Source organism: Sus scrofa, chromosome 1 (assembly GCF_000003025.6).
Source record: "Sus scrofa isolate TJ Tabasco breed Duroc chromosome 1, Sscrofa11.1, whole genome shotgun sequence".
In the NCBI taxonomy this organism is placed as follows: Eukaryota; Metazoa; Chordata; class Mammalia; order Artiodactyla; family Suidae; genus Sus; species Sus scrofa.
In genome coordinates, this window is record NC_010443.5 from 165995925 (window position 1) to 166020367 (window position 24443).

The 24443-nt window shown below is 37.1% G+C and overlaps 1 protein-coding gene across 1 annotated transcript in view; it reads left to right on the forward strand.

The window, feature by feature from the left end:
* The window catches only part of PIAS1 (protein inhibitor of activated STAT 1), a 130129-nt gene that overhangs the window by 38811 nt on the left and 66875 nt on the right, over positions 1 to 24443 (forward strand). The window contains exon 2 of the mRNA XM_003121749.6: positions 139 to 583. Coding sequence (XP_003121797.3) covers positions 139 to 583 — 445 coding nt within the window. The remainder of the gene's footprint in view (positions 1 to 138; positions 584 to 24443) is intronic.

Below are 24443 nucleotides of genomic sequence, written 5' to 3' on the forward strand. Positions count from 1 at the left end.
GAAATAACTAGAATTGACTGTAAATGAGCTGACCTTTAAGCAAACCATAAGGAGAAAGTATTTATTATAACACTTTGTTTAATGTTGTAAATTATATTATTGGAATACTAATGTTTTACATTTTGTTTTGTCTCTAAGCAAATGGTTATGAGCCTTAGAGTTTCTGAACTCCAAGTACTGTTGGGCTACGCCGGGAGAAACAAGCACGGACGCAAACACGAACTTCTCACAAAAGCCCTGCATTTGCTAAAGGCTGGCTGCAGTCCTGCTGTACAAATGAAAATTAAAGAACTCTATAGGCGGAGGTTCCCCCAGAAAATCATGACGCCTGCGGACTTGTCCATCCCCAGCGTACATTCAAGTCCTATGCCAGCAACTTTGTCTCCATCTACCATTCCACAGCTCACTTATGATGGTCACCCTGCATCATCACCGTTACTCCCTGTTTCTCTTTTGGGACCTAAACATGAACTGGAACTCCCACATCTTACATCAGCTCTTCACCCAGTCCATCCGGATATAAAACTTCAAAAATTACCATTTTATGATTTACTGGATGAACTGATAAAACCCACCAGTCTAGGTAAGATTATTCTATAATGGTTATTTGGTTACTTTTGGAGGAAATATTTTCTTTTTCGAGTTTGACCCAATTTATTATTCATAATGACAATTACATTTGGTAGTAGCATCCAGATGGTAATAAGGATCTTTCAATTTTATTTCTTTTTTTCACTTTTTTGGGGGGAATCTTTCAATTTTAGACAAAATCAAGAATGTAGAAGCTGTCTTTTAGACAGAAAAAAAGTATATTCAGGTCTGCAGTGATGATTGCTGACACAGTAAATGTTAAAAAGTTTTCAAGAATATAAAACTTGGAGTTCCCGTCGTGGCACAGTGGTTAATGAATCTGACTAGGAACCATGAGGTTGTGGGCTCGGATCCCACATTGCTGTGGCTCTGGCGTAGGACAGTGGCTGCAGCTCCAGTTCAACCCCTAGCTTGGGAACCTCCATATGCCGCTGGAGCGGCACTAGAAAAGGCAAAAAGACAAAAAAAAAATATATATATATATATATATATATATAAAACTTTTTAAAGTCTTAACATTTTAGATTGTTGATTAATATTTTACAATAACCCTTACAAATTAAATAAATTAAAACCCAGTAATTACTATCAGTCTCTGAATTCACTTTTTAATTTTCAAGGGTTGATGACATCTAAAGCAAATTACTCTTTTTGATTCTTTAAATGAGTAAATGGTTTTAATTATTATAAAAGGATATTTGAACCCTAATATATAGTATTTCAATTTCAGCTGACTTTTTCAAATGGATGTGTGTGCTTTGCAGGGGCACACATGATCATATTTATATAATACTAATGAATACTTGAAATTTCATGTACTGTGTTCTACCATTTGATTTGTGTCTAGAATATGCTGTTAATAATTCAATGTATTAACTTGAAATTTTAATTTATATAATTCTACCTTTATTTAGGGTAGAATAAAACTTACCCTATTGTGATCTCTGATACTTTTGGTGTAAAATATTTAAAATATCAGACTTCCAGATGCTGGTTTGTTATTATAAATCAGTGGTTGGCAAACTATGGTTGGCAAAGCAGATGCATCCTGCAGCCTTTTTTCTGTGGATCTGAGCTAAGTTGTTGTTGTTGTTTTTTAATATTCCTAAAGAGTTATAAACTAAAACGAAAACGAAGAATATGCAGCAGAGATCATGTATCTGCAAAAGCTAAAATATTTGTCTGATCCTTACAGAAAAAGTTTTCTGACCCCATTAACAGATCATTAAACATTTCAACTTGGGGGGTTGGTGAGTGTTGAATTTTTGAGAACATTTACAGAAGCTCTTTGAACTAGGAAATGTTTGTTTTAAATTATATCAAGTAGAATACCTGAATAAATTAACATTATAGGAGTCATTTTCAAACAACATGAATTTTATGTCACTTTTTTAAAATAGCCATTAATAAGAAAAATTAACACTTGTTGAGAATCTGTCCTAAGTTTTTAAAACCTATACATGCTCATTATAAAAAATGAAAGTGCTGAAGTCCCTTCCTCATTAGCAGTTTAATATCTATGCATATGTGAGCAAGTTATGTTTCCTGTTCTTAAGCAGGAATCGTATTAGACATAGTATTCTCTGACATGCTCTTTTTTTTTTTTTTTTTTTTTTTTTTTGGCTTTACTAGTATAGACAGTTTTCCTTGTCTTATTCTTCATTTTTAATTGAAGGCCATATATACACAATTATATATATATATATATATTCTAGCTCATTTCTTATTAAAGACTGTGTTCTTTTCTGTGTTCTAAATAAGTCCTCTATTAAAAGGCATATTTTTCTAGTTTTTCACTGCCAAAAACATGCTGTAGTCAACCTCATCTGAAATTTGAAAGAAAAAAAAGATGTTAGTGGCTTTTATTTGATTTGATTCCCAGCTCTCAAATTTTTCTTCTGGTCTTAATAATTAATGTATCCTGTTTTCAGTTTCACTAATGTAAATTTCAAGTACCAGTGTGAATAGATGATGTTTACATACATATCTAATTTTGTTATGAAAAGTAGAAATGCAAACTAGAAATACATTATGGTTATGTTTGATAATATTTTAAATAAAAATTGAGCATTTTAAATTTATTTCACAGAGGTACTTTTCTTGAATATATGTTATGTCTTCATTTCTAATTGTCTATACTTTTTTTAAATGCCTTTGTAGCTTAATATATCATAATTTATATCTTACATCTTGTTGTTTTAATACTTTAGGGTACTTTATCCTTTTGAAATTTTTAATGTGTAATAGTAATGGGAAAATATATCTGATTTCTCCCTAAACACATATTTGAAGTAGATAGTTCTTAAGAAATTATGTTATTAAAGCTGACAATAGTATTTGCTGTCTTTCTATAGTATTTTCCCTCTAATGACTATTTTCAGAGAATAGTCAATAAATTTTAAATAATTTTTCTTGCTTGGAGTTCCCTTTGTGGCACAGTGGTTAACGAATCCAACTAGGAACCATGAGGTTGCAGGTTCGATCCTTGGCCTTGCTCAGTGGGTTAAGGATCTGGCGTTGCCGTGAGCTGTGGTGTGGGTCACAGACGAGGCTCGGATCCCACGTTGCTGTGGCTCTGGTGTAGGCCGGTGGCTGTGGCTCTGATTGGACCCCTAGCCTGGGAACCTCATGCCGTAGGAAGCAGCCCTAGAAAAGGCCAAAAAAAAAAGACAAAAAATAATTTTTCTGTCTTTACTCCCAGCTGAAAACTTATAGACTGTTTCATGGGGTGTTTCTGAGTGACAGTTTAAAAACAATGTCGTAAAGTTTTGCCCATTCTTTATAACCAGTAAGTAAACCCTTGCATTTGCAAAATTGACACTGGGTTGAAGTATTAAAATACTTCCCACGAGATTTATTTAATTGGACTTTCTTTGTCTTGTCGAGCCTCATCATTTGCACATTCTGTATTTGTGAAGTCTGCTATCTCAAACTTATTTGTAAATCCAAAATCACTACTCAGAACAGTTCTATAGCTATTTATAGACATGCACAGAGCTGCAAAAGGTTTGAGATGGCTGATGTGTGCTTTCCCACACATGAACCTGTGGCTGAACTATGTGATTCTTGCCTTCTTGTTTTCAGCTCTCTTACCATAAACAAGTGTCCTCTTTGCATGTTACTTAATGCCACATTTTTTGCGTTTCTGTGCTTTTTGTTGGTGATTGCTTGGTCTAAAATGGCCCCAGGGTTTCACTGGTTAAGGACTCAGTGGTTAAGGACTTGGTGTTCTCACTGCTGTGGCTTGGGTTACTGCTGTGACTCAGATTTGATCCCTGGCACAAGAACATCCACATGCCGTGGGTGTGGCCAAAAAAATAAATAAATGACCCCCAAGCATAGTGCTAAAGTTTTGTCTAGTGTTCTTAAATGCAACAGGGCTGAGTTGTGCATTATGGAGAGAATACATGTATTAGATCAGTTTTGTTCAGGCATGAGTTACATTGCTGTTTGCTATGAACTTAGTGTTAATGAATCATCAGTATATATTAAATAAGGTGTCTTGAGACAGAAACACACATAAAACAAGATTAGATATTGATCAGTTGATGAAAATGTGACCAGAGGCTTGCAGGAACCTAATCCTGTATTTCCCCTAAGAGCAGTGGTTCAGTATTCACTAATTCATTGTTTGTGGTGACTTTATAGAACATAATTACCACAAATAATAAAAATTGACATTTAAAGTGTAATTGTATTTGAATACCAGTTTTCATGAATAAATCCATTGTTTGTGGTATACACACTAAATGAATAGGTAGGGTAGAGTTTTGCTTGGTGATATTGTAAATAGATTTCTGATTTCTCATTATTATCCTAAAATTAAGATAAAGGTAGACATTTTGGCTATCCATGAAAAGATCTACCAGAAAGTAATTTGTGGAAGTGTATTGATCCAGCGAATATTTGAGATGGAAATACTCACTGGATCTGGAAGAGATTGAGAAAAGAGTCTGAGTAATCTGCAGAGTTTAAGCTGAACATTTAAAAAAAAAAATTTTTTTTTTTTTTTTTTTTTTGCTTTGTTTTAAGGGCCACACCTTCAGTGAAATGGTAGTTGAATCGGAGCTGTAGCTGTCAGCCTACACTGTAGGTCATGGCAATGCTGGATCCTTAACCCACTGAGCGAGGCCAGGGATCCTCTTAGATACCAGTCCAGTTTGTTACCACTGAGCCACAAGGGGAACTCCTAGGATGAGCATAGGCCCTGTTAAATTAAAAATAATTGAAAAAAAGAATCTAAGATTTTTAACATTGTTAAAGGGCTGTCTCTGTACTTCACTAAATGAAGTGACTACTTCACAGAATTCAGTTTTCTAAAGGGTTACTTTTGCCGGTAGATTACTTGTTTTGAATCTAGGAAGATATTTTCAGACAAGTTAAATACCTTCCACCATTCTTTTTGTTTCTAAACATACAGATGTTTAAAATCATCACAAACTTTTAAGAGTTTAGTTATGACCTATTGCATAATAGCATAATTCATCACAATCACTTGAGTCCAGAATGTGATGGAATAAATTTAATTTTTTATTTTTTTCCCTCTTCTTTATCTTTTTTTTTTTCATCTCTTTAGGGCCACACCCGCGGCATATGTAGGTTCCCAGGCTTGGAGTCTAATTAGAGCTGTTGCTGCCGGCCTACGCCATAGCCACAGCAATGCCAGATCTAAGCCATGTCTGCGACCTACACCACAACTCATGGCGATGCCGGATCCTCAGCCCACCAAGCCAGGCCAGGGATCTAACCCAAAACCTCATAGTTCCTAGTCGGATTCGTTTCTGATGCGCCATGGCAGGAACTCCCATTTTATTTTTAAGAACTAGATTTAAACAGATTTTAAGATGTTCCAGTGTAAGCTGAATGTTTTTTATGTGTGATTCATGTTTCTAACTAAAATCAAAACAATGGTTTTGGTATTCCCCTGTAATATTATTAGATAATATTTATCCATCTTTATAATCATGTTGTTATTTCTTTAACTGTAAGTAATTTTAAGGTTTTTATTCATTTTGGAACACAAAGAGAAATCTTTTCATTGTCCGTAGTTAACTAGAAGAATTGGGAGATGAAGTGGAGTAGTTGTAATGTAAAATGCTTGATTTACTCAGTATTTTTGTCTCAGTATTAAAATTCTGTTTGTTCCCTGAGGCCATTTCTAATGTTTAAAACCTTTTCCATTAATCTTTCTAAGATGCCCCCCTTATATCTGACAGTTCTTACCCCCATCCAAATCAACTTGACTTTCTTTCATGCTCTTATAACATTTTATTGTTGTTAGTTCCTCAAAATGGTAGGACTCTGCTTGCTGTATTCATCTGTATATTCCCATAATAGCTAGCTGTGAACCTGCTATGTGGTAGTTGTTCAGTAAACATTTATTATCTCTCCAATTTATTTAAATACAGTGTTGAAGAAGTAAGAGTCTGTTCTTACATTTTTGCAAATTATTTGGATGCTACAGACTTAGGAACTTGAAACACTGAGACATTTTAATTGATCATATGGATGTCATTCTTAAGTTTGTGATAAAACAAGTCACTTATTTTATCTGTTTTTTTTTTAAGTCTTGGAAGATGGCTTCTATTTAAATTTTAATGTTTGTCAAACAATCTTTTCCATTAAACACCACAAATTTCTCTGTTACGTATGTTTGATTTTCCTCACCTCAGTTACAGGTAGTTCTAATTTGATGTGAGTCAGTACCTGTATTTCCTATGGAAGTGTACTGGGTTTATATTCTCAGTATTTTAGAGAGCTAGATCAGTCTCTTTCCCTTTTTAAAGTAGAACATTTCTGTATGGAAAATTACAATTATTTTGGGCTTGGGAAGATGTATGAATAATTTATAGAAAAGATTTGAATAAAAAAATTGTAAATTTGGTTTTTTGCCTTAGGAAACAAGGCAGCAGATGCTTCAGCACTCCTAAATAGTTAAAATGATCCATCTTATTTTGTGCAGTGCGGGTAAGGTTTCTGCTACATCTTAATAACATTGGTTACCAGTGTTTTCTGCCAAGGGCTCCTCTGGCATTGGATTAGATTTCACAGTTTCCTTCTCCTCTCATTTTTTATAATTGAGTTTGCCTTCCTCCACATGCCTAATAGCCAATGCCTGGAGATCAGGTGATGCAAATTCAGGGACATAGGCTCTGATAAGTATTGGAAAGGGCATTCAAAGGTTTTATGATTCACTCTACTTTGCTTTTAGAAAATTTGCCTTCTAACAATTCAGCACAAACTGTGCTCCTCTCTACTTGAATTTTGGAAAATCAAACGCAGTAATTTTTTCTGTAGATGGGTTTCTTCCCTAGAAACTTCTCTTCCTAATTTGGCAGCACTGGTTTCTGATTTATGAGACAAAATCTAAGATTTACTTTTTTAATCTACATCCCTCTGTAGATAATCTGTCTTTGTATCTGGTGAATTTGATTTAATATTCTTATTATCATCTGTACAAGAGGCCAGAGGCCCGAAGAATCTGCTGTGTTTTTAATAAAAGAGGTCTGTATTCTTGAGTGTTACCTTGGGAACTAAGATTGATGGACTTTGTTGTTGTTGGGAAGAAATCTTGACAGTAAAAATCAGTAAAGAATTGTTCTGTATAGTTGTAAAAATGACATTAAAGCATTTTAATTGTGAGATTAATAAGCCAGCCATTTAGGTTTAGAAGGAAGCAAGTACAGTTTCATAGAGAAATCCAATATAAAAGATTTTACTGGAATGAGATGTAAAGATCAAATATGTAGTATATGTCATGTTTGAAATACAGTATTTCAGAATTTGCTAATGAATTCTATACCACTTTGGCCCAGTCTCCCAAGCACAAATTGAGTTAGCATAACGATTTGAGATTAGCCAGCTGGAGAACTTGGTTGTGGTAATCATAGGATAGGTAAGATGGTGCAACAAAGGGAGAACCCATTTTTAGCATTCCATTTCTTTCCATTTTTTTTTTCTTTGGCTGCGCCTGTGGCATGCAGAAGTTCCCAGGCCAGGGATTGAACCTGCATCACAGCAGCAACCTGAGCCACATCAGTGACACCAGATCTTTAGCCCACTGAGCCACCAGGGAACTACCTTTTCCTCTTCCTTTTTCTTTTTCTTTTTTTTTTTTTTTTTTTTTTTTTGAAGAAAAATATTGTTGATTGATATCTGAGGGATTGGAAGGTAATTTTAAGCCATTCCCTTTTTTGAGCCTTACTATTTTGGTGTTGACAGTGCTTGCAGATGACCGCAATAGTTTTGAGCAGTAATTAGTCATTCTGGTTCTTTGGTACTACTGCTGCTAAATTTATGAACATTAAAATGTAAACAAGCTTTAGATGTGCCAAAGATGGGGATTTTTCAGTGTAAAAGAAGCTGGATGTTTAATGTAGTATTAGAATTAAATCACTTTGCAATAGGTAAAAATAAAAAGGCTGAATTATTATTATTATTATTTTTTTTTGTCTTTTTGACTTTTCTAGGGCCGCACCCACGGCATATGGAGGTTCCCAGGCTAGGAGTCTAATCGGAGCTGTAGCCACTGGCCTCCGCCAGAGCCACAGCAACGCGGGATCTGAGTGGTGTCTGTGACCTACACCACAGCTCACGGCAACGCCGGATCGTTAACCCACTGAGGAAGGGCAGGGATCGAACCCGCAACCTCATGGTTCCTAGTCGGATTCATTAACCACTGTACCATGACGGGAAACTCCAAGGCTGAATTATTTTTTAAAAATACGTTAAGTCTGTCACCTCTACACAATCTGTACAGTTCTTAGAATTTTATTTCAGTGTTTATTTCGGTGCTATAGTTTATATATTTATATATATATAGTTTTATATATATGTGATATATATATTTTTTATTTTTTTTGGCCAAGGCATATAATGGCTTAGTGTGGGGTCTCAGTTTCCAGACCAGGGATTGAGCCCAGGCCACAGTGGTGAAAGTGGTGTTGAATCCTAACGACTAGACCACCAGGGAATTCTCCAGTGGTGTATTTTTCAATGTTTTATTTCTGCTCTTAAATTTTATCATTTTAATTTTAATATTATTATATAAGATATGAATTAGATGGGAAAATCACTTATCTATAAGTACTCATAGCATTTTATGCTTCTTTTCACCAGCTTTTCATGTAAGTTTAAATATAAAGTTACCAATTTGTTTACATGCAATTTAAGAAATCTCAAAGGAAATGATGGAGTTAATTACATGAAATTGTCAAACCCCTATACATCAGGGGGTTTTTTCAGTTTTTTTTTTTTTTTTTTTTTTTTTTTTTTGCTTTTTTTTGTTTTCTTTTTGCTTTTTAGGGCTGCACCCGAGGCATATGGAGGTTCCCAGGCTAGGGGTCAAATCGGAACTACATCTGCCGGCCTATGCCACAGCAGTGCTGGATCCTTAACCCACTGAGCGAGGCCAGGGATCGAACCTGCAACCTCATGGTTACTAGTTGGATTCCTTTGTGCTTGCCACAACGGGAAAGCCTACATCAAGTTTTTTTAAAAGCCCAACTGTAAGAGTAAATACCAAATAAAAAATATTTGAATTAAACATAGAATTACAAGAAAGAATTTGCAAATCAAAATGGGGGAGGATACTAAAGACTATCCGGCAGTGTGTGAAAAGATAAGTTATTAAAGGGGAAATACTGGAGTTCCTGCTGTGGTGCAATGGGATTGGCGGCATCTCTGCAGCGCCAGGATGCGCGTTCGATTCCTGGCCCCTCACAGTGGGTTGAAGGATCTGGTGTTGCCACAGCTGTGGCATAGGTCACAAGTGTGACTCAGATCTGATCTATGGCCTGGGAGCTCCATGTGCTGCTAGGCAACAAAGAAAAGGTGTGTGCATGGGGGGCGGGGGTGGGACACTTACAACTAGGAAACATGAAAAGTACTCACTTTTACTAATTCCAAAGAAAATTCAAAGTAAGTCAACCATGAGATTTTTAAGTCTTGTCTATAGAGCTTATATTAAAATATATATGGGAGTTCCCCTCGTGGCACAGCAGAAACACATCCGACTAGGAACCATGGGGTTGTGGGTTCAATCCCTGGCCTCGCTCAGTGGGTTAGGGATCTGGCGTTGCCATGACCTGTGGTGTAGGCTGGCAGCAACAGCTCCGATTACGCCCCTAGCCTGGGAACCTCCATATGCCACCGGTGCGGCCCTAAAAAGACAAAAAAAAAAAAAAAAAAAAAAGTAGATCGGTTTGGACCTGTGTGAAATTTATAGTACATATGAGGAATTCTGATTTCTGATTTATCACTTCTAGATCTTAGTCACTAGATTTTTTTTAAAGTGTTAAAATTATAGACCCTTCATAACTCAATACTTAAATATTTTAAAGAAAAATTCATTTTTTTAGTCCAATCTAGATTTCAGGTTTTTGCTTAAATTCATTCTGTTGACTTGTATATGACCTGTATATGTAGGTAATTTCAAAATCTCCCTGAAGGGTTCCCCTTGTGGATCTGGCGTTGTCATAAGCTGTGGTATATATAAGTCACAGACATGGCTCGGATCCTGTGGCTGTGGTATAGGCCGGCAGCTGCAGCACCGATTTGACCCCTAGCCTGGAAACTTCCATATGCTTTGGGTGCAGCCCTAAAAAGCAAAAAAAAAAAAAAAAAAAAAAAAAAGTTATTGACAGAAGAAGCATTTTCCCTCATTGCATGGTAAGAGTTAAAATCTTAATAGATTGAATAATTATGGTTGTGAGAGAATTGCTGTCAGATGCAGAAAAATACATTTACTTTCCTTAGTGCTTTCAGATTATTTCGAAAGGTCTCTGTAGAATCCAAAAGCTAACAAACAAGTCATTCAACTCAAGGTAGGAAGGGTAGGGATAAGAAAGTCTGATGAATACATTGTGAATTGAGTTAAAACTCAACCAAGAGAGTGGAGCTATAATAATATTTAACATGTCAAATTGCAATTTCATCCATTTAGTAGATTAGGAAATTTGTATTTTCAAGTTCACCTAGGACCTGATTGTTAACTTCCTTTTTAATAGAAATAACAGATTATTCTTTAACAGATAACCTTGATGCCATAACATAAATTTCCTTTTTTTTTTTGATAGGCAAGAAATAGATTTGTTAAGGTAGGATGCTTGTGAGAGATGCAAGCAGGCAGGCCAGGAGGCTCTCTCTAACATAAATTTCTACTTAAGGTTGAAGTTTCTCTAGAATTCATCCCATATTACTTTTAGATAAAGTAAATCAGGTCATATGTTTGTATTTATCTTTTTTTTTGTATAATTTGCTTATGCTTGTGTGGATTATGGTGTACTTGTGAAGTCAATTTTTAAAGCCAAGATTGTATTTATGTAAGTGATTTTTTTTCCCCCTCAGGGTCGCACCCTTGGCATATTGGAGCTTCCCAGGCTAGGAGTTGAATTGGAACTACAGCTGCTGGCCTACACCACAGCCACAGCAACACCAGATTCGAGCCCAGTCTGTGACCTACACTACAGCTCAGGGCAACGCTGGATCCTTAACCCACTGAGTGAGGCCAGGGATTGAACCTGCATCCTTTTGAATGCTAGTCAGGTTCGTTAACCACTGAGCCACACCAGGAATGCTAAGTGATGATTTTTTAAAATACTGATTCTCTCCTTCCTACCATAAGATCTAGATTTGCTAAATCAGAAGACTATCTAGAGGAGAAAGATACTTTGTGTGACTAGAATTAAAATGCTGGCGCTTTTATTGCCTAATGAGTAATCTGTATCAGCCTTTCTAAGCCTATAGCTTTCTACTTTGCTCCCCAATCTAGCATTTCATCTCTAGCTTTTCCCCCATTATGCCTTTTTTTTTTTTTTTTTTTTTTTTTTGGTCTTTTTCTCCTTTTTTTAGGGTCGCACCTGCGGCATGTGGAGGTTCCCAGGCTAGGGGTCTAATCGGAGCTGTAGCTACCAGCCTACACCATAGCCACAGCAACGCCAGATCCTTAACCCACTGAATGAGGCCAGGGATCGAACCTGAAACCTCATGGTAGTCGGATTCGTTTCTGCTGCGCCACCACAGGAACTCCCATTATGCTTTTAAAATATCTTCTGAAATGTGTTTTAATTTTATTTAAAATGAAATTATATTTCTTAGTGATAGTTTGTTATATCTCTTATTGTCCTACATATATTAGATTTTCAATATAAAATTCCGGGATAGACACTAATTTTTTTGACACATAAGAAATCACCTCACATAGTTAAACATTTTACCCTTAAAAAAAAAAAAAAAAAAAGACGGTTACCAGTCTAATTCAGTTCTTCATTTGAGGGTCATTGTAAAGCATACTTCTGCTGTATGGCAAACTATACTTTAGATACTGACTCAATTAAAGGTAACACTTATTTTTCCAGTTGATTTTTTTATACTGTAGTTTGCATGTATACGCATTTGCATACGTGAATATGTGTGTGTAAAAGAGTGCATTCATTTGCATCCACAGTTGGAGAGAGGAAGAGAAATAAGTGAGAATGTATAATTAGAGATATTAGACTATTTGCATCCCCCTTTTCTTCCCCATCAAGGCTAAAGTGATGGTTAAACACCTGTCTCTGTGCCCATGAGGAAAATGACCTTTGCTTCTAGGCCTTCTGAATTTTCTGAATAGAGGGTCTTATGGTACAGGAAGGTGAACTTGAGCAGCAGGAAGAAAATATTCTCTTCTCTGTGTGCAAAACTGGCCCAGGCCAAATTTCAGCAGAAAGTTGTCTTTGGCTTTTTCCCATTTGTCTTTCTTCATGCTTCTCCCACTTCCTTCTGCCTTTTTCTTAAGTGTTGAGTGTCTTTAGCTCCTTACTGTGGTATTTTTTCCAGGCCTGCATATGTACTCCTTATTAATCTCCCACAAACCCCCTCCATTTTCTTGCTAATATTGTCTGTAAAATAACAATTTGATCTATAGAGTAAAGGGAATTGCGAGTTTTTTTTATTTGTTTTTTTCATGTGTTTTTGTTTGTTTGTTTGTTTTTGCTTTTTAGGGCCCACCTGTGGCATATGGAAGTTCCCAGGCTAGGGGTTGAATCAAAGCTACAGCTGCCAGCCTATACCACAGGCACAGCAACAGGCAATCCATGCCGCGTCTGCAACCTATACCACAGCTCAGGGCAGCGCCGGATTGCTAACCCACTGATCAAGGCCAGGGATCGAACCTGTATCCTCACGGATACTAGTTGGACACATTTCTGCTGCGCCACGATGGGAACTCCCGGGAGTTGGTTTTAAAAGTTAGTGTATTAGCCTGACTGCTGACAATTCCTGAAATTTTCTATCAGTTACAATAGTGTAGCATATTTAAATAGATACACAGCACAATAAGCTTTCCTCCAGCATTGGGTCAGATTGCTGTTTCTTTGGTTGAACACAGATGAAATTGGCTTATGTTGTGTGAAAAATCATTACTGGATCTTTAAAAGGTTAGCATTATAATCAGTATGGTGTGAGGTGCTCTTGTTAGGAGAGATGCAAAGAAACAGACTGACAAAGGGAATCACACTCTTCTCTTCACCTGGGACTGTGGTCAAACAGAATTTCTGGCATTACTTATGATTATTTGGCACCACAGTGAAAAGGTGGTTTTGAGCAAGGAGCTAAACCTAAAAAGCCCACTTTGTTGGCTTTCTTCTAGATCAAATTAATGAAATTAATCTTGATACTCATAATTTATTTTTCTATTTTTGAACCTTTCTGCTTAGGGTTGGGAATCCAGGATAGTAGTAGCTATTTGTACATGTTTACATATTTGTAATTTAGGTGTTTGTTAGGAATTATTCATTAACTTAAAACTATTTCCTTCTGATCACTGTTCACATCAAGTATGCTTGGGTATGGGCTCACTTGGCACCACATTCACCTCATGAGTCCTCTTAATCCTTATCAGAAGGAAATTCCATTTCTTCCTGTGGGAAAGTAAACATAGTCTGTAAGATTGAGTTCTCTTAAGCAGTATATTTCAAGAGTAATCAGTATTTACCTAAATGCCTAGAATTTTTAGTTCATCTATTATAAATATAAAATCAGTTATGGATAAATGTGGTTGAATTAATGATGTTTATATGAGAGAATAGTCTTTGGAGCCTTTTTTGAGTTCATGAATTTAGGTTGCTACTCAAATTTTAATATTTTAACACTTTATATTTCACTTGAGAAAGAAAGGATAGTGTAGAATGGATTTGAAAATGGCAGTTAAACTAAATCTAGATATAGTAGTTATGCATGATGACAAGTAAAGTACCCAGCATTTTTAAAGAAGAAAAAAAGTTCATGGTTAATACTTAATGGTTATATCAGCTAGAGAAAAGATACATAGAGAAAAAACTAAGTGCATTCACTGTGTTTCAGTCTATATTACCAGGCAGTTAATGAAACATTTTAAGTAATTTCCCTTTCTAGTCTAGAGTTGTAGTGTAGTTAGAAACTTCTAGCTGCTTTTATACAAGAACTCTTCTGTAAGAAAACTACTAGAAAATCAACTGTGAGGAACCGTTAGAACTAAGTAATAGTTCAGCATGAGAGCTAATTGAAAGTTGCAGTGAAAAAAATCAGTGTTATTTTTGCTACAAATGATAGACAATCCACCTAAAACTGGCATGAATGTAAAAACTGATCTATTTATATAACCAAAGGATAAGAGTCTTCATGTGGAGCTCCATGAACATCACCATGATCCTTTTCTTGATCCTCTACTTCCCCTGCCAGCTTTTACCCCATTGCTTTTCTCCTCATTGTGGCAGGATTCCATGAGCAAGTAGAAACAAGTGTGGTTTCTACCTCCATTTCCTCACTTTCCATTCTCCTGTAAGTAAACTCCAGCCATGCTTTTGTTCCAGTTACTCCACTGAAACTTCCCTTGTCAAGAAGAGCTGTGATACCAAAGCCCATGATCCCTACTCAGTCCCTAGTTTGCTAGTTCTGTTAGCATCTTTTAAAAAATTTTATTGGAGGAGTTCCCGTCGTGGCGCAGTGGTTAACGAATCCAACTAGGAACCATGAGGTTGCGGGTTCGGTCCCTGCCCTTGCTCAGTGGGTTAACAATCCAGCGTTGCCGTGAGCTGTGGTGTAGGTTGCAGACTTGGCTTGGATCCCGCGTTGCTGTGGCTCTGGCATAGGCCAGTGGCTACAGCTCCGATTTGACCCCTAGCCTGGGAACCTCCATATGCCGTGGGAGCGGCCCAAAGAAATAACAAAAAGACAAAAAAAAAAAAAAATTTTTTTATTGGAATATAGTTGGTTTACAGTGTTGTATTAGCATCATGTTTACAGCAAAGTGGGCCAGTTACACATATACATATATTCATTCTCCCCCCTGTAGTTTATTACACAACAGAGTAAACCTCCATGCACTATACAATATAGCCTTGTTACCTATTTTTATATATAGTAGTTTGTGTTATGTTAATCCCATCCTCCTAATTTATCCCTCCCTGTTAGTAACATGTGACACAGTTAATCAGATTCTCCTACTTGCAACACTTTGTCGGTGTCCTTCAATCTCGCTGGTCATTTCTTCTTACACTTCTTTTGTTCCTCTTCTCCCAGACCTGTTTCTGTCTACATTTGCTTCCTCGGTGATTATATCTATTCTCAAGGCTTTTAATAGTAACTAAACATTAATAACCCTAAATTTATGTCTCTAGCCAAGTCCCCTCTGAGTTCCAACTGCCCATACATATGAATCACTATTCATATGTCTGTCTCAAACTTAATATGTCTAGGAGGGAAAATTTTTGTTCTTTCTTCTAAAACAAATTCTGCCTACAGTCATCATCTTGGTTAAGGGCATCTTCCATCTGTCTAGTTTTCAGGCTAAAATGTTTAAAGTCACCCTGGATCCTTTTCTGTTATTATGTCCCAGTCTAATTAGTTAAGAAAGTCTTTTTCACTTCACTCATAGCCTTCACTGCCACTACCCTGATCTGAGCCGCCACCACCTCTTCCCTGAATTATTATGTTGATCTCTGCTGTTACCTTTGTCTCCTTTACAATATTTTCAACTTAGCAGCTAGAGTGATTCTTTTGAATGATCCTTTTGATCATGTTACTTCTCAGTTTAAAACTCTCTGATGTCCTCTCCTGTGATTCAGAGTAAAATCCAAAACTGTTATGATTTAGCCCTCTGTTATTCATTGGATATCGTCATTTACCTAGTATTCTCTTTAACTTGGCTCTGACCATTCCTCAGATACACTGTATGCTCTTATCTTGGGGCTTTCTTGCCATTCCTCAGATACACTGTATGCTCTTATCTTGGGGCTTTGGCATGGACGTTTTCTTTACCTGGAATGTTCTTCCTAAGATAGTCACATGGCTGTCTCCTTTACTTCCTTCAAGTCAAGCTATTAATACGTTTATTTAATAAGACTTACCTAGACTACTCTATTTAAAATTTCACTTCATTCTTTCCAGTTCCTATTACTTTGTCTTGTGTTTTCCATAATGAATATCACTTTCTGACATTTATTGTATCATTTATTAACTTTCTTTTTCCCTTAGAATATAAGTGCCATAAAGGCATAGGTTTTGGTTTCTTCTTCACTGATTATCCTAAGCACTTGGAGTAATGTCTTATGCATGTTAGGTTCTCAATAAATATTTGTTGAACAAATGTTTGTATGACAAATCTGTTTCATGTTCTTTATTTTGTAACTGCTTCCTTGATGTTGGTCTCAATTTTTTAGGCATTCTGTAGTTCCCAGCAGTTCCTGGACTCCTTCCAGATTTAAACCTAGCCCCAAAGAGAAAAAGTCTTTGTCCCAGCATTTCCAGGAAAAGTCCTGAGGTTCACTATGATCGAACTACTTTAAATGCCATGTCCAGCTCTTGACCAGTCAACCCTGCAAGAGAGTGCAATGCACTTTTCAGCCTAAACTTTGGTCATATGTTCCATTTTGAGGCTGGAAGTAAAGTCACAAACAAAAATGTCTATTGCAGCTGAATACAAGAAATGTCTATTAACTTATATACCACTTTTTAACAAAATCTGATCCTTGGATACTGGTTCCATGGGATGTTAGTAGGTACTCTTTGACCATGTTGCATTAAGGGTAGAAACTTAATTTAAATGAGCTTTATTGTTGCACAATTTCTCAGGGTTTTAAATATGATTATGTACTCTACGAGTCTCTAAGTGAGAGATGTTTTATGCTGCAACTTACCAAAATTCTTTGAACATAGAATCCCTTTCCCTTTAGAACATCTCATGGTGTTTTCTCATTGCCCATACTATAAAAAATATTATGTTTGCCAAGAACTAGTTACAAAATTGAAGGAAAATCTCATGCAAGAACAACCAAAAGAAAAAAATACAGAGGAATACTCATCAAATTTATAGGATTTCGGAGTTCCCTTGTGGCTCTGTAGATTAAGGACCTGGTGTTGTCACTGCTGTGGCTCTGGTTGCTGCAGTGGCTCAGGTTCAATCCCTGGCCCAAGGAATTTCCACATGCTACAAGTATAGCCAAAACAAACAAACAAACAAAAACAACAACAAAAAAACCCCAAGATTTAGGAGTTCCCGTCGTGGCGCAGTGGTTAACAAATCCGACTGGGAACCATGAGGTTGCGGGTTCGATCCCTGCCCTTGCTCAGTGGATTAATGATCCGGCGTTGCCGTGAGCTGTGGTGTAGGTTGCAGACGCGGCTCGGATCCCGCGTTGCTGTGGCCCTGGTGTAGGCCGGTGGCTACAGCTCCGATTGGACCCCTAGCCTGGGAATCTCCATATGCCGCGGGAGTGGCCCAAGAAATAGCAAAAAAACCAAAAAAAAAAAAAAAAAAAACCTCAGGATTTATTTGAAGAAAAATTGTGTTTATGATACCCCTAAGAACTTGACTATATAGAAAGACACAGTTTTTAAAAGATGTCTATTCTCAATAAATTCAGCATAGTTGTAATTACAAATCAAATTTATTAGAGAGGGAGATGAAGGGGAGAGAAAGATGAAATGATTTTAAAGTTCCTTTGTGTGATAGGGTGGTTTTTTTTTTAATACAAGGAAGGGTAGTACCTCATGCTACTTAAGAAAGGTTTATTGTAAGGCTATATAGAAATTAAAACCAGAATTAGAAAGTTATGGTTATGTACTTTGCCTGATTATGTGCATTCTCCTCCTCTATGGTACGTCTTTATCTTTCTAAGCATCTATTTTGTTTGCCTCTGGCTACAAAGAGCTCTTGGAGACCCTCTTTATGTTTCACACTCCAAATCCTAGAAGCTAGTTTGAATTGATTTTAGTTAATGTGTCGCTAATGGATGGATTCCTTCAGACACAGTCATTTTATGGGTTGCCCGGTAGATACACCCCTGGGAAAATTATGCTCCCTATTGCTATCAATGGCTGTTCAGTACAGAAACAGCCTAGAGCTGCTTCCCTGGTAGAAGGTGTGGGCTGGGAAGATTCAACTAGGAGGGGAAGTTGGTTGTGGTAGATAGCATGCCTAAAACACCCAGTATAAATTGGAAGAAAATATAGGAATTCTGAAAAAGAGGTATATGGCATAACACATATAAAGTCCGCTGTCTATATATGTGGCAAAGGTATAGTAATTGAAACTGTGGAATTAATGCCTGAATAAGCAGCTAATGAAGTGTAAATACAATTTTAAGATAACGTAAAAGTAAAATTTCTAATTAATGGTATGTATTAGATATTAAATTGTTCAGGAGTACCTAATTAACCTTTGGAAAGTAAGGTTCCTGCCTTGCAGCTTGTCAGAATAATAGCAAAATGGTTTGATGATTTAAATGGTTAAAAAATAAAACTAAAGTGATATCAGATATATAGGTTGCATTTAAATAAATGCATAAATAATGTATTAAACTATATAAAAATATTTAAAAATTGGGGTTAGGAAGGAATTTTCCTTCAGGATAGAAAACATTAAGATTTCATTGTGAGAACTCAGATTTTTTTTTTATTACATTAAGTGACTAAATAAACCAAGGGAAAGTATTTATAATTTATGACCATATTATATATCTTTAATACATAAAAGACTGTTAGAAATAATTTCTCTGTGGTCAGGAGTGCTTAATCCTACCCAGCTATCAGACAGTGTGACCCTAATTTATACACTCTTCACACTTTGCTGAGTGACTGTTTCATTTAATCGTCTCACAATACACGGTTCTGTTACAAACAGCTGTTCTTCCTCTCTCTTTCCCACCATCATAAGTACCTTAAAGACACCCACCTGCAACTTTTCCCGTATGTTATATATCTTCTTCTGTGACTCTGAACGAATTCTTTGATTTCTGGACTAAGGCCAGTCCTTACACGTGTGTATTAGATCCCATTTGCTTGGTTATTCAAGGACGTTGCCTAGTAATTCTTCCTTTTCTCTCCTACATCATCTGTTTTTTGCCTATTTACCAGATCACTCCATTAATACACAATTTTATGCTGACTTCCCCATCTTAAAAAACAAACTACTTTTCTCCAAATTTCCCTCCAACTATACCCACATTTCCCCATTTTCTTTTCCTTCACCACAAAATTCCTTGCCGGTTTTTGTTTGTTTGTTTGTTTGTTTTGTTTTTTTTCTTTTTGAAAGGGAATTTTTTTCTTTTTTTGTCTTTTTTGTCTTTTTTTTTTGTTGTTGCTGTTGTTGTTGCTATTTCTTGGGCCGCTCCCGCGGCATATGGAGGTTCCCAGGCTAGGAGTTGAATCGGAGCTGTAGCCACCGGCCTACACCAGAGCCACAGCAACGCGGGATCCGAGCCGCGTCTGCAACCTACACCACAGCTCATGGCAACGCTGGATCCTTAACCCACTGAGCAAGGGCAAGGACCGAACCCGCAACCTCATGGTTCCTAGTCGGATTCGTTAACCACTGCGCCACGACGGGAACTCCGGGAATTTATTTTTAATTAATTAATTAGTTAAATTACTCATTGAATTTCATTACATTTGTAGTTGTACAACAATCATTGCCAGGAGTGTTTTGATTCATTCTCTTACCTTCCTTTCTCTCATGAACCCTTTCCAAATAGGTTTTCACTTAACCCATGCCAAAAGAAACTGCTGTTGTCTAGGTCATCAGTGACCATTATGTCACTAAAAGCAATGGTTGGTTCTCAGTTTTGAAGCATCAAAAGAAAATATTAAAAGATGACTGATATAAGTAGAGTGACTCACAACACAAAGCCAATGAGGGTATGAAACGTAGGAGTTCCCATGTGTGGCACAGCAGAAACAAATCCGACTAGGAACCATGAGGTTTTGGGTTCGATCCCTGGCCTCCCTCATTGGGTCAAGGATCTGGCACTGCTGTGAGCTGTGGTATAGGTCGAAGAATCGGCTCAGATCCTGCATTGCTGTGGCACAGACCCACAGCTGTAGCTCTTATTGGACCCCTAACTTGAGAATCTCCATATGCCTCAGGTGTGGCCCTAAAAAGCGCCCTCCCCCCAAAAAAAGAGGAGGGGAGTATGAAAGGAGTCAACTTACAAAGTAGCCAAGAAATCCAAATTTAAGATAAGATGTTTTTCATCTATTGCCCAGTGTTGGCAAGGAACTCTGCAACTCTCATATACCATTTACTTATGCATGTGAATAACATTTCTGGAAGCAATTGGGCAACTTGTACAAAAGCTTTAGAAATGTATATATTTTGTGACCCTTCTATTCCTTTTCTAAGAGTATGTCCTAAGGAAATAAAGATCATACAAGTGTACACCCCCACCCCCGCCACCCAGGGAGAGAGGAAAAAATTCATCAAGACATAGTTTCTAAAAAGAAAATTTGGGAGTTCCCATTGTGGCTCAGTGGTTAATGAATCCGACTAGGAACCATGAGGTTGTGGGTTCAATCCCTGGCCTGGCTCAGTGTTTAATGAATCCGACTAGGAACCATGAGGTTGTGGGTTCAATCCCTGGCCTTGCTCAGTGGGTTAAGGATCCGGCATGGCCGTGAGCTGTGGTGTAGGTCACAGACAGGCTCGGATCTGGCGTTGCTGTGGCTCTGGCATAGGCGTGGCTACAGCTCCTATTCGATCCCTAGCCTGGGAACCTCCATATGCCACTGGAAGCGGCCCTAGAAAAGGCAAAGAGACAAACAGAAAAAAAGAAAAAAATTTGAAAAAAAAAACCTAAATGTCCAACAATGGAAGATTGGTTAAATTAAATTAAATTGCAGCATATCTGTGTAATAGAGTAATACCATGTAGCCACTTAAAATGATGACAGAGATAGGTTTATTTACATGAAAAGATTTATATATACACATACATATATATTTCTTTTTTGGCTTTTTAGGACCACACTAGTGGCATATGGAAGTTCCCAGGCTAAGGGTTGAATTGGAGCCGCAGCTGCAGGCCTACACCACAGCAACAAGGGATCCAGCCCCATCTGCAACCTACACCACAGGTCACTGCAACACCAGATAGAGACCCCACCCACTGAGTGAGGTCAGGGTTTGAACCCACCTCCTCGTGATTACTAGTTGGATTTGGTTTTTTTGTTTGTTTGTTTTTTTAATATATATATATTTTTTATTTTCCCACTGTAGAGCAAGGGGGTCAGGTTATCCTTACATGTATACATTACAATTACATTTTTTCCCCCACCCTTTCTTCTGTTGCAACATGAGTATCTAGACATAGTTCTCAATGCTATTCAGCAGGATCTCCTTGTAAATCTATTCCAAGTTGTGTCTGATAAGCCCAAGCTCCCGATCCCTCCCACTCCCTCCCCGTCCCATCAGGCAGCCACAAGTCTCTTCTCCAAGTCCATGATTTTCTTTTCTGAGGAGATGTTCATTCGTGCTGGATATTAGATTCCAGTTATAAGTGATATCATATGGTATTTGTCTTTGTCTTTCTGGCTCATTTCACTCAGGATGAGATTCTCTAGTTCCATCCATGTTGCTGCAAATGGCATTATGTCATTCTTTTTTTATGGCTGAGTAGTATTCCATTGTGTATATATACCACATCCTCCGAATCCAGTCACTCTGTCGATGGACATTTAGGTTGTTTCCATGTCCTGGCTATTGTGAATAGTGCTGCAATGAACATGCGGGTGCATGTGTCTCTTTTAAGTAGAGTTTTGTCCGGATAGATGCCCAAGAGTGGGATTGCTGGGTCATATGGAAGTTCTATGTATAGATTTCTAAGGTATCTCCAGACTGTTCTCCATAGTGGCTGTACCAGTTTACATTCCCACCAACAGTGCAGGAGGGTTCCCTTTTCTCCACAGCCCCTCCAGCACTTGTTATTTGTGGATTTATTAATGATGGCCATTCTGACTGGTGTGAGGTGATATCTCATGGTAGTTTTGATTTGCATTTCTCTTATAATCAGCGATGTTGAGCATTTTTTCATGTGTTTGTTGGCCATCTGTATATCTTCTTTGGAGAAATGTCTATTCAGGTCTTTTGCCTATTTTTCCATTGATTGATTGGCTTTTTTGCTGTTGGGTTGTATAAGTTACTTATATATTCTAGAGATTAAGCCCTTATCAGTTGCATCATTTGAAACTATTTTCTCCCATTCTGTAAGTTGTCTTTTTGTTTTCTTTTGGATTTCCTTTGCTGTGCAAAAGCTTTTCAGTTTGATGAGGTCCCATGGGTTTATTTTTGCTCTAATTTCTATTGCTTTGGGAGACTGACCTGAGAAAATATTCATGATGTTGATGTCAGAGAGTGTTTTGCCTATGTTTTCTTCTAGGAGTTTGATGGTGTCCTGTCATATATTTAAGTCTTTCAGCCATTTTGAGTTTATTTTTGTGCATGGTGTGAGGGTGTGTTCTAGTTTCATTGCTTTGCATGCAGCTGTCCAGGTTTCCCAGCAATGCTTGCTGAATAGACTTTCTTTTTCCCATTTGATGTTCTTGCCTCCCTTGTCAAAGATTAATTGACCATAGGTGTCAGGGTTTATTTCCGGATTCTCTATTCTGTTCCATTGGTCTGTCTGTCTGTTTTGATACCAGTACCACACTGTTTTGATGACTGTGGCTTTGTAGTAGTTCTTGAAGTCTGGGAGAGTGATGCCTCCTGCTTGGTTTTTGTTTCTCAGGATTGCTTTGGCGATTCTGGGTCTTTTGTTGTTCCATATAAATGTTTGGATTGTTTGTTCTAGTTCTGTGAAAAATGTCCTGGGTAATTTGATAGGGATTGCATTGAATCTGTAGATTGCTTTGGGTAGGATGGCCATTTTCACAATATTGATTTTCCCAATCCAGGAACATGGAATATCTTTCCATTTCTTTACATCTTCTTTGATTTCTTTGATTAAAGTTTTAGAGTTCTCGGCATATAGGTCCTTTACCTCCTTGGTCAGGTGTATTCTGAGGTATTTGATTTTGTGAGGTGCAATTTTAAAAGGTATCGTATTTTTGTATTCCTTTTCTAATGTTTCATTGCTGGTATACAGAAATGCAAAACTGACTTCTGAATGTTAATCTTATATCCTGCCACTTTGCTGAATTTATTAATCAGTTCAAGGAGTTTTGGGGTTGAGTCCTTAGGGTTTTCTATGTATAGTATCATGTCATCTGCATACAGTGACAGTTTTATCTCTTCTCTTCCTATATGGATGCCTTTTATTTCTTTTGTTTGTCTAATTGCTGTGGCTAGGACTTCCAAAACTATGTTGAAGAGCAGTGGTAAGAGTGGGCATCCCTGTCTTGTTCCAGATTTGAGTGAGAAGGCTTTCAGTTTTTCCCCATTGAGGATTATATTTGCTGTGGGTTTATCATAAATGGCTTTGATTATATTCAGGAATGTTCCCTCTATACCCAGTTTGGCAAGGGTCTTGATCATGAATGGATGTTGAACTTTGTCAAATGCTTTTTCTGCGTCTATTGAGATGATCATATGATTTTTGACTTTTTTTTTGTTAATGTGGTGTATGATGCTGATTGATTTGCGTATGTTGAACCATCCTTGTGAACCTGGGATGAACCCAACCTGGTCGTGGTGTATAATTTTTTTGGTATGTTGTTGGATTCGGTTGGCTAAGATTTTGTTGAGAATTTTTGCATCTATATTCATCAATACTAGTTGGATTTGTTTCTGCTGTGTCACAGTGGGAACTCAGGCATGAAAAGATTTTTATTATACATTTTTTAGAGAAGTACTTATGTGTGTATTACACTCATTGATGTACATACACATGGAAGAATGTATATATACCAAAGTGTTTTTTAGCTGCTGTCATCAAGTAGCAGGTTTTTTTCTAACTTGGATTGGTTGTATTGCCAACAACAGAAAAAGAGGAAAATGAAAAATGTTTGTAAAAGAAAGAAAACTAACTTCCAATTATAGTCTGTTTCCTTTTTCTACTTTTTACATTTAAACATTGATCATCAGACTGAGTTCAAAGCTGGCTGGCTTGGTTTGACCCAGTCTTGTTTCTTAACTCCCCTGGACTTAAAATAGTCTGATTGCCTGCCAGCTGTGAAAGAATAGATAGGCCAGATAAAATATTTACCATACTTTTAGCTTTAAAGTTAGTCAGGAATCTGTATAGGCTCATTTGATTAATCGATCAGGAGACCAGCTAATATATCTGAGAAATTACAAAGACAAAATAAATAGAACAGGTAGAATTAAACTTCAGAGGAAAAAGATGATAAAAAGTATTGTAAGCTTAGTGAAAATGGATTTGTTAGTAACCTGACATTAGGATATGATAAAATGGAATAAGAGTCTTTTGCAGAGCTGGAGTCCAATAGAATTGCATGTTATGGTATTGCTTCCTGTTTCTTAGTATTGGTAATTTTGTTCTATATGAGTGGAAAAATTCATGTATGGCTTTTGTTTTACCCCAGAGAACTTTAGCCACATTTTATTGTGAAATAATTTGCCACCATGAGAATTAAAATCTAGCGATAGACTATTATAGCTGTATG